Below are 15629 nucleotides of genomic sequence, written 5' to 3'. Positions count from 1 at the left end.
GTATGCGAATGTATGTACTCAGACCTGGCATTTTATGTTTTAGAAATATAATTATACCGTCCTGTTTGTTCGCGGTGGAGGAAAAAAAATAAGAAAACTAAAAGCCGCTATGGTTTTATTTTAGGCTTAACTGTAGTTTATTTTTAGGCACGTGTCTACTGTCGGTACACGAATCACAGTCATTCAGTGTGGAAGCAAGCGCATCCTGAATATCCAGGCCAAATTAAGCAATAATGGCTTCTCTGGCAGTCGTTCGCCAATTGCAAGGAAAGACAGAAAAAAAGAAATTTAGTATTCTAATGAGAGTCCAGATTTTTTTTCACTAAATATACTTGGCCCTAGTTATACAGAATTGAATTATCTGAAATTTCATCTAAACTAACCACAAAAGAAACCAAGCGTATTAGACAGTTACTATACGTACAATACATTTCAAAAAAGAATTGTAATCATAATTTTTCTTAATTTTCCCAAAATACTTTACTGATTGTAATTATAATGAAAATAAAGAAGCAACATAAAATTAATAAAAACCTGTCTGCAGCGTGTATTCAATAATACGAGTCGGTATACTGCAGTTAATGAAACAAAACCTTTGTTAAATATGATCCTAAATTTGTTATACATCATATTTATTAGACATCATAAGACACCTGAAAAATTAAACTGTATTTAAATATAATTTTTGTTGTAAACTTGTATATAATGCCTAATCATTATCCTGAATTACTAAAATATCATTGCCACCATGAAGTATGACTTACAAGTTATGTTATATAAAATAAGAAATTAGGTTAAATTATAGTATTTAAATCAAATCTAAGGAAAGACAAGAAAATACGTTGTTTGTAGATAATTAATCCTGTATTTTATACTACGTTTACAACAAATGTGTTAAGTAATAAGAAAAAGTGTTTTACTTAGTTTATCACAGCAGTTCACCAAAACATAAATCGAATTTTCACTGACTTTCACACTAGCTGATAAAGGCTACCCTCAACATTACTAGCTAATCAAGAACTAAAAATTGCAAACAATATCTGTGTTGAAGTAGGAGGGATATTCATAAAGTAAGGTCCGTTCCGTCATTAAAAAAAATAAACTCTTGAAAAATTGTTTTATTGGCATTTTAGCTGCACAGGTACTCCATTTTAACATATAATTGCATTAAGTTCCAAGCACTTTTCGTAACGCTGCACCAGTTGGGTTCACCCCTCTGTATGGACGTTCGCCGCCTGGGAATTAAATCAGCCAGGAAGCGCGCGGCTACTCGCAGTGCAGATGAGTCAAGCGGGAAGCCCGCACACAGGGGCAAGTGAAGATTACTTTATCGCACAAAAATCGAATCACAACGTTCGTCCTCACAATTTTTGTGACGTGACAACGTCTAATAAATCGATGAATTCCGGCTGCACGCACAAAAAAGTGTCCCGTTACGCACAGTGTCCCGTTACGCTCATATTACGCTTGCGCCGCATCTATCTCTCTTCCACTCGATTGGCCTATGAATATACTATTATATTAAATAGGTTAAGGTAGGCTTTTCAAAAGTAGATTTTAAATTTAGTACTTTAACTAAACTGTTTTATTTTTTTTTCATTTTACCAAAATAAAGAGCAATAATCAAAAATAAACATAAAAGAGAATTAAAAAAATTATTTAGAAATTTTAATATCAAGTTGAACCGCCTAACCGACGTGAAAGGGAATATACTATTTTATGAAGCCAATTGAACATTCCAATTAAACAATCACTTTCATCAAAAAGTTACAGTTAAAATGATCTCTTCGTTAAAGTAATAAACATATTTGAATTAATGAGTGCAAATAAAAGTAAATTTATCAATTAAATTGTAGATTTCATTTCACTCCTTCTTTGTATCCATACAAAATAGTGATAATTCAATAAAAATGATTCAATTTTATTCATTATACATTTCTTCAATGTTTTGTTATGACGTTGTCACGTTAAACTATCGTCCTTAAACCGATTTTACATACAACCATTTTTTTTAAAGAGAAAACTTCTTTAGCCGCGTTGAGCGATTTTTGGTAGGGGCAAAACTTATGGGTTCGCGTCACCGACATGCTAGTGACGTGTTGCGCCAGACTGGCGAATCGCAGCGGCCTGTGTACATGTATACGCATATATACACTAATACATTGTATATACTCGACTGTATCATGTGCATGTTGGACTCTTTTTTTGGATGGGTAAAATCTTGTGAGTTCGCATCACCGACATGCTGTAGTAGCAGTAAGTGAAGTTAATTTGACCACGTGAATACATGACCTAGGTCTGACATCACTGGTAAGTCATAGCTAGGTAATGAATGTTTACGTAATTTTTACACACCACTGACATCTGTTGTGACTAAAAAATGATGTAAGGATAAGTTATATCATACTGACATCGTACTAATGTAATACCAAAATCATTTTCTTACGTACATTTGACGTAGAAATGATGTCATATTACACATTTAAAAAGAAAGTTTTAAGTTTTCACTTCTGTTGTCAGTCCCCATGACTGCCATTTTTTTGACGTGAAACGTCTAATAAATCGATGAACGCCGGCTGCACGCACGAAAAAGTGTCCCGTTGCGCTGTCCCGTCACGCTCATTGTACGCTTGCGCCGCATTTATCTTCCACTCGATTGGCCTATGAATCTACTATTATATTAAATAGGTTAATGCGGGCTTTTTAAAAGTAGCTTTTAAATTTAGTACTTTAACTAAACTATTTTTTATTAATTAATTTTTTTGGTTATTTTTCCATTTTTTCCATTTTTCCATTTTTAAAATAAAGAGCAATAAACAAAAAGAAACATAAAAGATAATTAAAAAAATATATTTAGAAATTTTAATATCAAGTTGAACCGCCTAACCGACGTGCAAGGGAATATACTATTTTATGAAGCCAATTGAACATTCCAATTAAACAATCACTTTCATTCAAAAAGTTACAGTTAAAATAATCTCTTCGTTAAAGTATAAAACATATTTGAATTAATGAGTGCAAATAAAAGTAAATTTATCAATTAAATTGTAGATTTCATTTCACTCCTTCTTTGTATCCATACAAAATAGTGATAATTCAATAAAAATGATTCAATTTTATTCATTATACATTTCTTCAATGTTTTGTTATGACGTTGTCACGTTAAACTATCGTCCTTAAACCGATTTTACATACAACCATTTTTTTTAAAGAGAAAACTTCTTTAGCCGCGTTGAGCGATTTTTTGTAGGGGCAAAACTTACGGGTTCGCGTCACCGATATGCTAGTGACGTGTTGCGCCAGACTGGCGACGCGCAGCGGCCTGTGTACATGTATACGCATATATACACTAATACATTGTATATACTCGACTGTGTCATGTGCGTGTTGGACTCTTATTTTGGCTGGGTAAAAATCTTGTGAGTTCGCATCACCGACATGCTGTAGTAGCAGTAAGTGAAGTTAATTGGACCACGTGAACACATGACCTAGGTCTGACATCACTGGTAAGTCATAGCTAGGTAATGAATGTTTACGTAATTTTTACATACCACTGACATCTGTTGTGAATAAAAAATGATGTAAGGATAAATGATATCGTGCTGACATCGTACTAATATAATACCAAAATCATTTTCTTACGTGCATTTGACGTAGAAATGATGTCGTATTACACATTTAAAAAACAAAGTTTTAAGTTTTCACTTCTGTTGACAGTCCCCATGACTGGCCATTTTTTTTTTATTTAGTTACACTTGCGTACAGCAGGGGCGCAACAACTAAATTTCCGAAAGGGGGGCAATATACCTTTTTATAAAGAATCATCGATCCCCCCTATTGAAGCGGGGGGTCCGGGGGTCCTCCCCCGGGGAAAATTTGTATTTCAAGGTGGAAAATGGTGCTATTTAAGCAGTTTTACTATCTAAAAATTGATTACACAGCACTTTCTTTGCCCCCGTTTGCCCCCACTTCAAGGTTTCAGAAGGGGGGGGGGGGGGCAATATACCCTTGACCCCCCCCCCCTGTTGTTGCGCCCTTGGCGTACAGAGTGTTTCTAAGTACATCCGTCTCCCCGCCCTCCTTGTTCCCTCCCGACGCAGAGAAGCATGGTCACGTGACGTCTAAGGTAAAGGCTGTACCGTCGCCGCCGGACCATCGCAGCCGGGAAAGAGCGAGCAAGACTGGACGAGAGGTGTCTTGAATTATGCATCGCGCCGTGAGCCGGGAAGGCCTGATACACCCGGGCAAGAGGGACATGAATAAGTTACAGCACGGATGCGGGCGCTACGGTTCCGGTGCACACGCGAACTCGCGAGAGCCGTTCCGTTACTCGCCGCGAGCGGGGTTCGCATTACGCAGTGGGCCCGGCGCCACAACAGAACAACCGCAACATTGGCAACTTACGCGATTTTTTTGAAGTTATACTTCTCCAGCAGCAGGACAATGGTTGTCAACAGTGCCAGTGACAACGAAAGGACGCAGAAACCAACGGTGTTCCGCTCTGTTCCACTGTGACATCTAAAACTTTATACCTAATTCGTGATTACATAGTCCACAATATCGTAATAACGCTGAACGTATTAAATATCAATGCAACAGGTGCTGTACCCAGTTTATACTCTATGGAAGATTACAAAGACACATCGGAATTGTGATTGATTGGTTGCGCATTCATCGGGACCAAAATGTATTTTCTGTGGCGAGACGTTTGTGCACATGTTCACTGCTAGGCATCATTAAATATATAACTGTCCTCTCAATGAAACTAAAACCTCTGTGCTGGTGTACTGTATGTAGTAATCAAATTTCATGTGGAGATGCCCTGAAATTACATGCCAAAGATTCAAAGAACTCACTTCACACTCTATAAAAGATTGTAATTTGTTTGTTTATTCTTTTAGAAGAGTAGAAATTTAGAAATAAATATTTTATTTGTAAAAAGAAACCTGTGGTATTTTATTTCCTGAACCTCTCATTTTTATGGTAAATTTATGTGATATTTAATCAAATTACTTTCTTCAGCAGAGTTGATTTTTTGTAGGTATGGCTGAATTCTGTGATGGTGCCTCGGGGAGTCATCTGTTATAGGTAAACATAACTTTGTGCATAGTTACCGAGATTTTTGTTAAAGTACTTAACAGATTTGTCATGTCAGTGAAGAACCTGTAAGTATGTTGTGGCTGTCGTCGTGTTTGGAGAAAGCGCAAAACTGTACATTGATTATATCTTATTATGTCAATATTGCACTGAAAGAAAGGTTTGTTTACCTCAACAATTTTTTTTAGATAGCCATAAATTAATAGATACTGTTGATTTAAACAAATATTAGGTTGACTGGGCAAAATGACGAAACTATATATATTTTTAGTGTATACAAAATTAAACTTGTTTCATATAAATTTAAGAATGGCCAACCAAATCTTTTGTTACAAGGATATATTTGTTTTAACATATAAAAAAATTTATATAAACAAATCTTTATTTCTGTGTGCGGTCAGACATGGGTCTATCGTGTTCGTTGATTTTGCTGGGCACCTCAAAATGAATACCTGTTCAAATCAGTTCCTTCTCTTGCGACGAGTGGCGGCGATGAAGCTGACCAAAAACGTGAAGCGTTTGGTTTGTTGTTTGTTCCAGGTGCTCCGGCATGAACCACTGCAGCTTCATCCTGACGGCCGACCACAAGCCCTCTGCGGACTGGGGGCCCGGGGTCGTCACCCTCAGATACGCCTGCTTCAACAGTGAGTGGCATCTGTAGCGCGTTTTCCCTCAAGTTACTGTCACCCTCAGATGCGCCTGCTTCAACATTGAGTGGCATCTGTAGCGCGTTTTCCCTCAAGTTACTGCCACCCTCAGATACGCCTGCTTCAAAAGTGAGTGGCGATTGTAGCGCGTTTTCCCTCAAGTTACTGTCACCCTCAGATACGCCTGCTTCAACAGTGAGTGGCATCTGTAGCGCGTTTTCCCTCAAGTTACTGCCACCCTCAGATACGCCTGCTTCAAAAGTGAGTGGCGATTGTATCGCGTTTTCCCTCAAGTTACTGCCACCCTCAGATACGCCTGCTTCAACAGTGAGTGGCATCTGTAGCGCGTTTTCCCTCAAGTTACTGTCACCCTCAGATGCGCCTGCTTCAACAGTGAGTGGCATCTGTAGCGCGTTTTCAATTAAGTTGCTTGTCACCCTCAGATACGCCTGCTTCAACATTGAGTGGCATCTGTAGCGCGTTTTCCCTCAAGTTACTGCCACCCTCAGATACGCCTGCTTCAAAAGTGAGTGGCGATTGTAGCGCGTTTTCCCTCAAGTTACTGCCACCCTCAGATACGCCTGCTTCAACAGTGAGTGGCATCTGTAGCGCGTTTTCCCTCAAGTTACTGTCACCCTCAGATGCGCCTGCTTCAACAGTGAGTGGCATCTGTAGCGCGTTTTCAATGAAGTTGCATGTCACCCTCAGATACGCCTGCTTCAACAGTGAGTGGCATCTGTAGCGCGTTTTCAATGAAGTTGCTTGTCACCCTCAGATACGCCTGCTTCAACAGTGAGTGGCATCTGTAGCGCGTTTTTCCCTCACGTTACTGTCACCCTCAGATACGCCTGCTTCAACAGTGAGTGGCATCTGTAGCGCGTTTTCACTTAAAATACTGTAATGTCTCTCTGTTAGTGATAATGGGTTTAATGTATCTTGGATGCATGCTGAGTTCTAAGACAGAGGTTTATGGACAAGTTACAAATGTAATCAAGTAAGTGGTACGGGGTATTTCTTTATAATTTTCAGGAATAAAGCTGTAAAAATGTGAACAAACTTGACTTTTAAGTTTTACGACATATTATTTCAGTAATCACATGAAGTTTTTTCTTTTAATATGTCATCTATACGTGTCTACTTTATGCAGTTAATACAAATAATAAGCTAATTAAAGTAAATACTAGCAGTTGAAATCTCTTGACGACATTTTTATAAGTAACTTTTGTGTGATTTTTAACTTACAAACGTTGACTATAATATTGAAGGTGTATATTTTATAAGGGCATGGTCATGTACATTGTTCGACAAAGCTGATCTGTTTTAACCACTGGGCATGGTGAGAAGTTATATATTAGTTCTGAGTACAGTTTTCTGATAATATAAAAGTTTTATTTTGTTTATATTTTTTGTGATGTCTGTTATCTTGCGGTCTCTTGCAGTCTCTTGCAGTGATGAACTCGTATTTGAGGCCTTTTTTCTGCGCAAGCGTGAACTAATGATTGAAAGCCAGAACACTTTGCTTCTAGCAGAAATACACTCGCCTCGCAATTCACAATATTAAGGCTCTATCTCACTCGTAAAATGTTTTTTTTTGTCACAATAATTATTTAAGGGATATTCCTAAACGTATTCCAATATCTCTCTGGAGATTGATGTTGGGTCGAAAATTTTATGGATATTCACATCACATATTTTGCACCTGTTAAATGTCACGCAAGTGACTTTAAATAAGTATGAAAACTCACGTGACCTTTGGCGCTGTTATATGCAATTTACTATACAGGCTATATGTTGAGAAAATTAGATACGAAACATAAATCGCAAATATATATATGTATGTATATGTATATATATACAGTGATTAATTTACAGAGAAGGGCTCTCACACAGTTATGACAAGAAAATTAAAACACAAACATGCACTGTAATTTTTTTAATAGAGCAGAAACATTCATATAAACTTTTAGATATCTGTAAATTTGTACTTTTACATGTAAATAACTGATTAATACAATTTCTTGCAGTTTTGCACTGTTTGCGATGGAAAAAATTCGTAAATGTAAAATAAGAAATAATAAAAAAATTAAAATAATAAACCCACAGAAAACAAGCCTAAATCTTGTAAAAGTCAAAATGATGGACCCAACGATGAACCTAAACAGATATTATGAATAACACAATGACGACAGCACACACAAATACATGCAAACTTAAATATCAGACACCATAAAAATTCCGTGTAAGGAATTTAGTCATGAAAAAATAATAGCACAGACGAACACAATGGGCTAACAAAGACGAGAAAGTTTTAAAAGTAACAGTAAATACAGACCGTCAACAAAACCTCGACAACGCCGCAAATATACGAACCCAACGATGAAGTAAAACACATGGTATGGATAACACAACGACAACAACACAGACAAACACAGTAAATTTCCGATGACAAAACTGTTGTGACTTTTCGGGAACTGGCGTCTGTACCCGTCTGTTTGTGTCTGTTGACGTATGGATTATGTCTAAGTAATTGTATTAAATCAAAATTCCCCGTTGCATGAATGATTTAAAGCACGCAATGAAAATAACTGTATAACTATAAAATAGTGTTCGCAGTAATATTGGATTCGGATTCTTACCCGGGCGATTTTACTTTTTGTTGTCCCTGTACTTCCCAAAGTAGAAATTATTTGTAAACCGTTTCCTGAATAGCTTCCTAAGTATTAACTGCACACATAATAAAGCGTAATTCAACATAATTAATTCCAATAATCGAATATTCTGTTTATGTTTTCCATTGATTAAAAAATTATGCATGACTGAAACATCGACTAAATTTAAAATTAATATTATACGCCAATTATTGTAGGATATACTCGATTTTATCTAAAAAAAAATTATTTCATATATGAAAAAATAACCATAGCCTATGTTGTAAAAAGTTCCAATATATTTCTTGTAGTATTAAAAACTATTTCTTGGAAACTGGTTTCCAAAAGAATATTTTATAAAAGTTTTCTGTGTGGCTTTTGACGGTTTTTTACCCGACGATTCACGACGCAAACGGACAGAAATTAACGAGACCGGAAGTGGCGTTCCCCGCGCCGGACGTTTAATTGGTAGAAAATATTGCTGACATTCCTATCCCCCCCCCCCTCCTTCCCGACATAAATTGTTTTTCCCCATTTCCGACTGTGCCGTTTTTATAGCCGTAATTTCTCCCCTTATAAATTTATTTCCGGACCACCCATTTCCCATTTCATCACACCTTCCGGGGGGGGGGGAAAAAAGTCCTTCAGTTTTTTTTCCTCCTGTCGCAGTATATAGAAATTGTTCATAACTTTTTACCTCAGCTGGTATCTGAGTATTTTAAAACATAGCAATTGAAATTTGTGTTTTCAAGGGCGAGTATTTCTCTAAACATTCGTATTACAGTCATATTATTTCACGGAGTAAATTCACTCCTAGATAGGCCCAACTTAATAAATTAAGCCTTTTAAGAATGCTCATCTGTCGATGACAAGGCCTAATACTTTAACGGGTCACGCGTTATTGGACGACCACTTCTTCTTGTGTCATAACTGGCTTAGGATCGTCAAGGACGGGTCAAAAGCACTGCAGTACTATCATCAACGTGAGGCAGATGTGTATGTGCTCGAGGTCTACTCTGCTACACAATGAGTCTGCAAAAAAAAATCGTCGCTCTGACCATAAACCATCAACCAACGAGAAATCTTAAGATTCGTCGAAACCTCGAGTCGGTCTTCCGAATAAGCCCACGCTTTAAGATCTCGTACACCCAGCCTGTACAAAAAAATATGCTATTGTAAGGCCATGTAATTTTCGCTAAAAAAAATTATCTGGTCCCTCATTAGACCTTGTGATGGCCGGCCGTCTGCAAGAGAAACCATTGACCTTTTTGGCCGGCCCATTCAGGACTCGGTTTCCTTCCGCACTGGATGGCTCTGATTGGTGCGCTAATGTTCCTGAAATAAACCCAGCCAACCACAAAACACATACAATGCTGCAAAGTTTCAACATACAGCTGGTCTGGAAATCTTTTCGCGAAAAATACGTGGCCCTTTTTGTAATCCTGAAGTCGGCGAATTCTTTTTGGTCTCTATTTGTATGTAGGGACCTGTAAAATTCCATCTATCATTTGATGACAGGTTTCAAATGCATACTATTTTACATTTGACTGGTATTTTTATTCAAGACCAGAAATACATGTAATAAATTACAATATTAAAAATTTTATATGACCCTATTCATATGCAGCGGGGATTAAAAGTGGCAACAGCCAACCAACAAAAATAAACTCTTTCTTTGTTTACAAGCTGATACCATAAAAAAAAGTTTTTTTTACACATCTTTATTTTTGTCCATAGACGTGCATAGTTTTTTAGACTAAACTTCAGAATACTGTTCGTAACCAATGCTTAATTTAGTACGCAACTTCCCTGTGTTGGTTCGTTTTATGTTTTTTACTAAGACAGTGATTTTGCAGTAGAAAAATGTTTGTACGTTTCACCAGCGAACTACATATTATTTAGAAACTAATTTGGCAAAACAATTTTCTGTAGTGCTACAAGTAAAGAAAATGGGTGCTTGCTAGAAGTTATATTTACTTGGCGTAGTAAAAACTAACTTTAATTTTGCATGCAAATAATAAAAGGACTGGAATGATATTATAAATACGATTGTAAGTAAAAATTCAATAAAATTAAAAAAAATAATACTCAGTAATCAATATTAATATACATACAATTAGTTATTTTATTCAGTAAAATAATCTAAATAAATTTAAATTAATAATGAAAACATTAAATATGATAGTTTATTCTAATTAAATTATTTTTATTATTTATTAAATAATAATGTAAATTTGAAGGAATAAAATACTTGGTTGTTCAGATAAAAGAGTCAGTTTTGTGTGTTGCACAATTTATAGGTATATTACACTGATTACTCTTGTTATATTTAGGTATTTGCAAAATAAAATATTTTATCTGGTTCTTAACGAACATCTAACAACATATATTTTTGATGAGTATTTGTCGAGTCATAGTCCAAAAAAAATAATGTATCCACAGGGGCCCTTTAACGAGTATTGGCGATTTCCACCTTTGGGACTTGCTTAAAACACACCTGTTGAACATCAGGAACTCTTAGCTCTTTTGTCCGAAAAGTCTGGTCAGTTTTTTTTTTCTTTTTTCTTTTCCAGGCGCTACCCGACTGACGTGTTTATTTACGCGCGTAGTCACTTCCCGTAGAGTTAGTGTTCTTTTCTCCGGCGCTGCGTCGTCCCACGCCGCACTTGATCTCTCGGGGGAAGTTTACGTTCGCGACGGGTGGTAACCCTGACGAATGCGGAGCCCGCCCTTGTCGCGCGCCCCGCGGGAAACAAAAGGTGAGGGCCGGCTAATATTAGCGGTGTGTTTGTGTTGGTGGGCCGGCGTGGTGGTTAATAGCGCTTGGCTACTCACCGCGGCTTCGGTCAACAGCCCGGCGCACGTCGAGAAGGCACAGAACACGCGACGATACAGAAGAGGAACTGCCACGGGGCATGGCCCCCCACATTCGACCCAGGATCGGAGACGCCTCCCGCCTCCCCTCCACCCCAATGTTACAGTCACGCGCTACATTATAATTGCATGGTTATTTCTTACCTACGCTCTTTTTAGAATGTTATTTAACCTGAAAATACAGGGTGTACCTAATTATGGTTACTATTTTATAAGTCCGAACTAAGTTTTGTTCATAAAATTACTTTTACTTTAAAATAACCACAGAGAGTATGTATGTTTAAAAAAAAAATTCCCGTACATTTAACCTCTATAACGAGCAAATTCATGCGTTTCATGTTGCAGATACAATTTAAATACGATACTCAAGACACGAAATAACGTAGAATTCTTTAAAACAATGCCGAGCATGATGAATATATAGGCAAGTGGTGTTTTCAACTAAATTTCTGGATACGAAATTTCCGCGCTAGAATTCGCTGCCGGGGCAGTTACGTCGGCAATCGAATCATTCCATTTGCATAGCAAAATTTCAAACTATATAATGAAACGGCTCACATAAAAGCGAAAAAAAGGACTTGAAAACATGTTCCATGCGACTTCCGTTACATTATCGAAATTACTCCCGCCAAAATTTGAATACAGGGATCTAAGATGTTTACACGTAAAAAAGAAATTAAACACGCCTTGAACTTTCGTCAATACTCGCGTGGCTAAAGAACCCCCTCGGGCCATAGTGCTTTTTTTTTTTGCTCCAGGAGGAAGAAAGTGTTTGCAGAGGCAGTTTGGTCGTTACTTTTAAACCAGACGAAACGTTTGGGGGGGGGGGGGGGGGGGAGGGGAGGATGTTATATCGTCAAGCGCCATTTAACAATAATCCAGTGCCTGTGTTTTACCCTCTCCAACGCTGGCCGCTTTCGACGTGAATTGCGTTAGGAAAAAATAAATTCCTCCCCTTAGGATAGAAAGAACAATAAATGTCGTTGAACAAAAAAAAATATCTTAAGGGTTTTTGATAAAAAAAATCTTTAAATTTTTAGTGTTTTATTCTACATATAATAAAGAATAGAGATTTCTGTGCCGAGAAGTCAGAAAATGGTGAGTAGATATCTTTATCTCGGATGCATAAGACATTATGTCACATACACCATATATTTCATCAGAGCAGTTTAAAAATTTTACATATTACATCACTTGTATACTAAACTATTTTCTAACCAAAACATTTTGTGTGAAATTTTTGACGTATCGTAGAGCTTAGTGTTTGTTGAATGCCAGTAGAAAGAATGTCAAACGGTGGTCAAGTCTGTGGTTAAAAGTGAATTTTTCCCAAAAGTGGACATGGTTTCTTATGCCTCCGAGGTACACATAAATTCCTTGTAGCTTTTTTAGACATCAGCAAATTTGGAAAATTCTGTCATGTCTCATTTTTTACAGAAAAATACGTTGGTACTTTCTGTTGATCATCAACTATTTTCCGGTAACTTTACGATATCGTATATTAGTGAGTTGTTCGCTTCTTTGACTGTAATAATGTTTGATATTGTAGTGCATAATCAACTTACGAAAGCTCTTTCTGTCGACAACAGTCATTTCAACTCTAAAGTAGTTTTTCTTACATCTATTCCAACTGTCAAAATATGTATTCAGGCAATCAGATTCACGTTTGAATGGCTACTTGACTGAAGTAAAACACTCGTCAATATTTCGAAATGATTTAAAACATCTTGGAGACACAATAGCCACTTCTTTGAGTTGCTCAACTTTGAGCTTAGCCGGGAAGTAAATGCTGCTCTTTCTGAAATTTGTAATATGTGTTTTCATTTTTTATTTTAATTTATATTGAATGACCAATACTAAAATATTCATCCTTTTTTATATGCAATGGTTTTTATTTGATTGTTTCAATTTATAGTTCATAAAGTATAACGAATTACTCTAAACTTTTGTTTCGAAGAATTCGAGTTAATCTACAAAATAAAATGTTACCGCTCACACAGCAAAGCAGTTCTTCGTACTTTAAGTTAATGTAATTAGAGTTCTGTTAAATTGTCAAATATTAAAAAATGCACAGGAAGACGACTTATTTTGAGTGTCACAGCTAACAATATAAGTACTTAGTCGAGTTGTACCATTATTGGGGCAATGTATATTTCGCAAAAAAAAAAAAATAATTCTTGATGTTTCTTCCTTGTAATTGGCGGCCGACTGCAAGCCATTCAGAACGCGTTTGCTTCCGCACTGAATGACTATGATTCTAGTACTTTACAATGTTTCAACCCTCAGCTAGTCCCTAGATATTTTCACAAGAAAAAAATACATTACCATTAGTTTTCACATGTTTAAAGTACTAGCTGTTCTCCGTAAACTTTGTTTTGAGCGTTGGCGCAACCTTCGCCTAAAAAATTATTTGAAGAACACGCGTGGAATCATGTTATACTTGCAGGGCTTCCACGACGCTCGCTGTCGAGAATTTCGTGTGGGGGGGAAAAAAAATTTTGCCTTCTCTCGGACGTGAGTGATATTCTAGGGACTCGGAACGTTATCTCGGGATCTCAGGGGAGACATTCCGCCGTGGAAAGAACACCCGGAGAGTGAAAAACTTGTACGATTTAAGAGCCGTGTTCGCGGGAGTTACGGCCCCTAGCGGCGAGATACGGAACCTCTGCTATCTCCGCGGCTGACGGACGGCCTCGTAGCGGGAATGAGTATTAAATATACCCCCCCCCCCCCCCCTTCACTGTGCCGTCACGCGAGCACGTCACGTCCGCCATCTTGTTTTCGTCTGCTGGAGGTGACCATCTTGGATCCGACACATATATATTTTTCTTCATGCTAGAGGGCGCTACCATCATGTTTGTTAAATTTGCACTCGCTAAAGTGCAGTTGTTATTAATTGCCAGGGCATCATCTTGTCGGCCATCTTGGCCGCCATCTTGTAAATTCATAATTGGACTGACGTGACGTCATAATCCAAGAGACGAAATTATTTTATTAAAATTTTATTAATTTGAAGATTTTTTCCCCGATTTTCTAGCTTAAAAAAATTAAATGGATTTTCAAGATGGCAACAGTAACGAAAGTTGCAACGATGAGTCATAATTAAAAATGGCGGCCATAACATCCTAATTGTCAAGGTCATGACTTAATGACTTATGGCGGCTTGTTTTTTTCTAAGGCAAAATAATTTCTAAGTTGTTGTTTTTTTCAGTTCTTTCCCTTGAAAATTGAATTTTTTTTTTCAATTTTCAAATTTTTTTTAGATTTTGTCGTAAATTTTTTCCCCTAAAACTGGATGTTTGTGGATTTTGGCGAATTTGTTTGACAATTTTTGGCTACTTTGGAGTAATGTTTGACAAAATTTGATGGTCACCGCCAAGGTCCTGATCACAAACCACGAGCGACGAACATGCCCGAACATGGCCGAATCCTGGCGATTGACAAGTAACCACAATAAACCTCCACAAAATCGTAGTCCCATGAGAATAAAATTGCACCAGCTTCGGCTATGACATACTACTGGCCTTGTTTCACGATTCTTCCCAGCGAGATTTATGTCAAGCTATTTAGGACCCTGCCTACTGGAGACGCGCATACGATTTGCAGAGCTTCAGAAAAAAAAAACACGCGATTTGATAACTGCTCCAAGATATCCGAGTGGTGTCTGTTTAAGAAAAGCATTTAAGAATACGCTGAGGACGGATGTGTAGCTATATTCCCGCATTTAGTTTTATAAACCGTATTTTTAGAGCAGTGAAAATGACTAAAACGCGTGTTTTCAGAATAATCATTAAACACCGGGTAAAGATACTTCAAAGCGCTCAAGAGACTTGCATTACACCTTTATCTTCATTTCTCCGCCGGATAATGCTACGGTTATCGTTCAAATCTCAAAGTTGTTCCATGTACGACGAGAAGACTGCGCGCCAGTTCACAGCCTTTGCACTTAGAAGCGAGCGTCGAACTTATCAGCCCGCTTCAACTACACCGATACGCCCCTGAATAGGCGGGCCTCTTTGAGCAGGTTCTAACATTATCCTTTACACAGCTAAAATTGTGTTCTGTTAACTAATGGCTAGCCAATCAGACTGACTTCAGCTTCAGAACGGACACACTCACTCCATAGATTAATATCCCCATGACGTGTTCAGCCGTGACGATAGGTCGATACTACGTGAGCTCTAGCGTGGTCGGAAGGGGGAAATAAATGTTGGGAAACAGAAGATAAATGGGGTCGGCCGGTGTGTTGCCTCATTCTTGGCTTTTTCCTAGGTCTATTCCTAGGGGAGGAAGGGGTGAGGTATTGGAGGGTGATATGAGACAGATATGCCGACGTTCGATATATATTTTTGGAGCGCCGGAC

The 15629-nt window shown here is 37.6% G+C and overlaps 1 protein-coding gene across 2 annotated transcripts in view; it reads left to right on the top strand.

The window, feature by feature from the left end:
* Positions 1 to 15629, top strand: part of LOC134537810 (uncharacterized) — a 256030-nt gene that overhangs the window by 114730 nt on the left and 125671 nt on the right. For both annotated transcript variants that reach the window (XM_063378646.1, XM_063378645.1), the window contains exon 3: positions 5638 to 5741. In XM_063378646.1, coding sequence (XP_063234716.1) covers positions 5638 to 5741 — 104 coding nt within the window. The remainder of the gene's footprint in view (positions 1 to 5637; positions 5742 to 15629) is intronic.

The sequence above is a fragment of the Bacillus rossius genome, chromosome 12 (assembly GCF_032445375.1).
Source record: "Bacillus rossius redtenbacheri isolate Brsri chromosome 12, Brsri_v3, whole genome shotgun sequence".
NCBI lineage: Eukaryota > Metazoa > Arthropoda > Insecta > Phasmatodea > Bacillidae > Bacillus > Bacillus rossius.
Note: the sequence above shows the minus strand (reverse complement) of the source record. Positions and strands in the feature narration are given on the sequence as shown.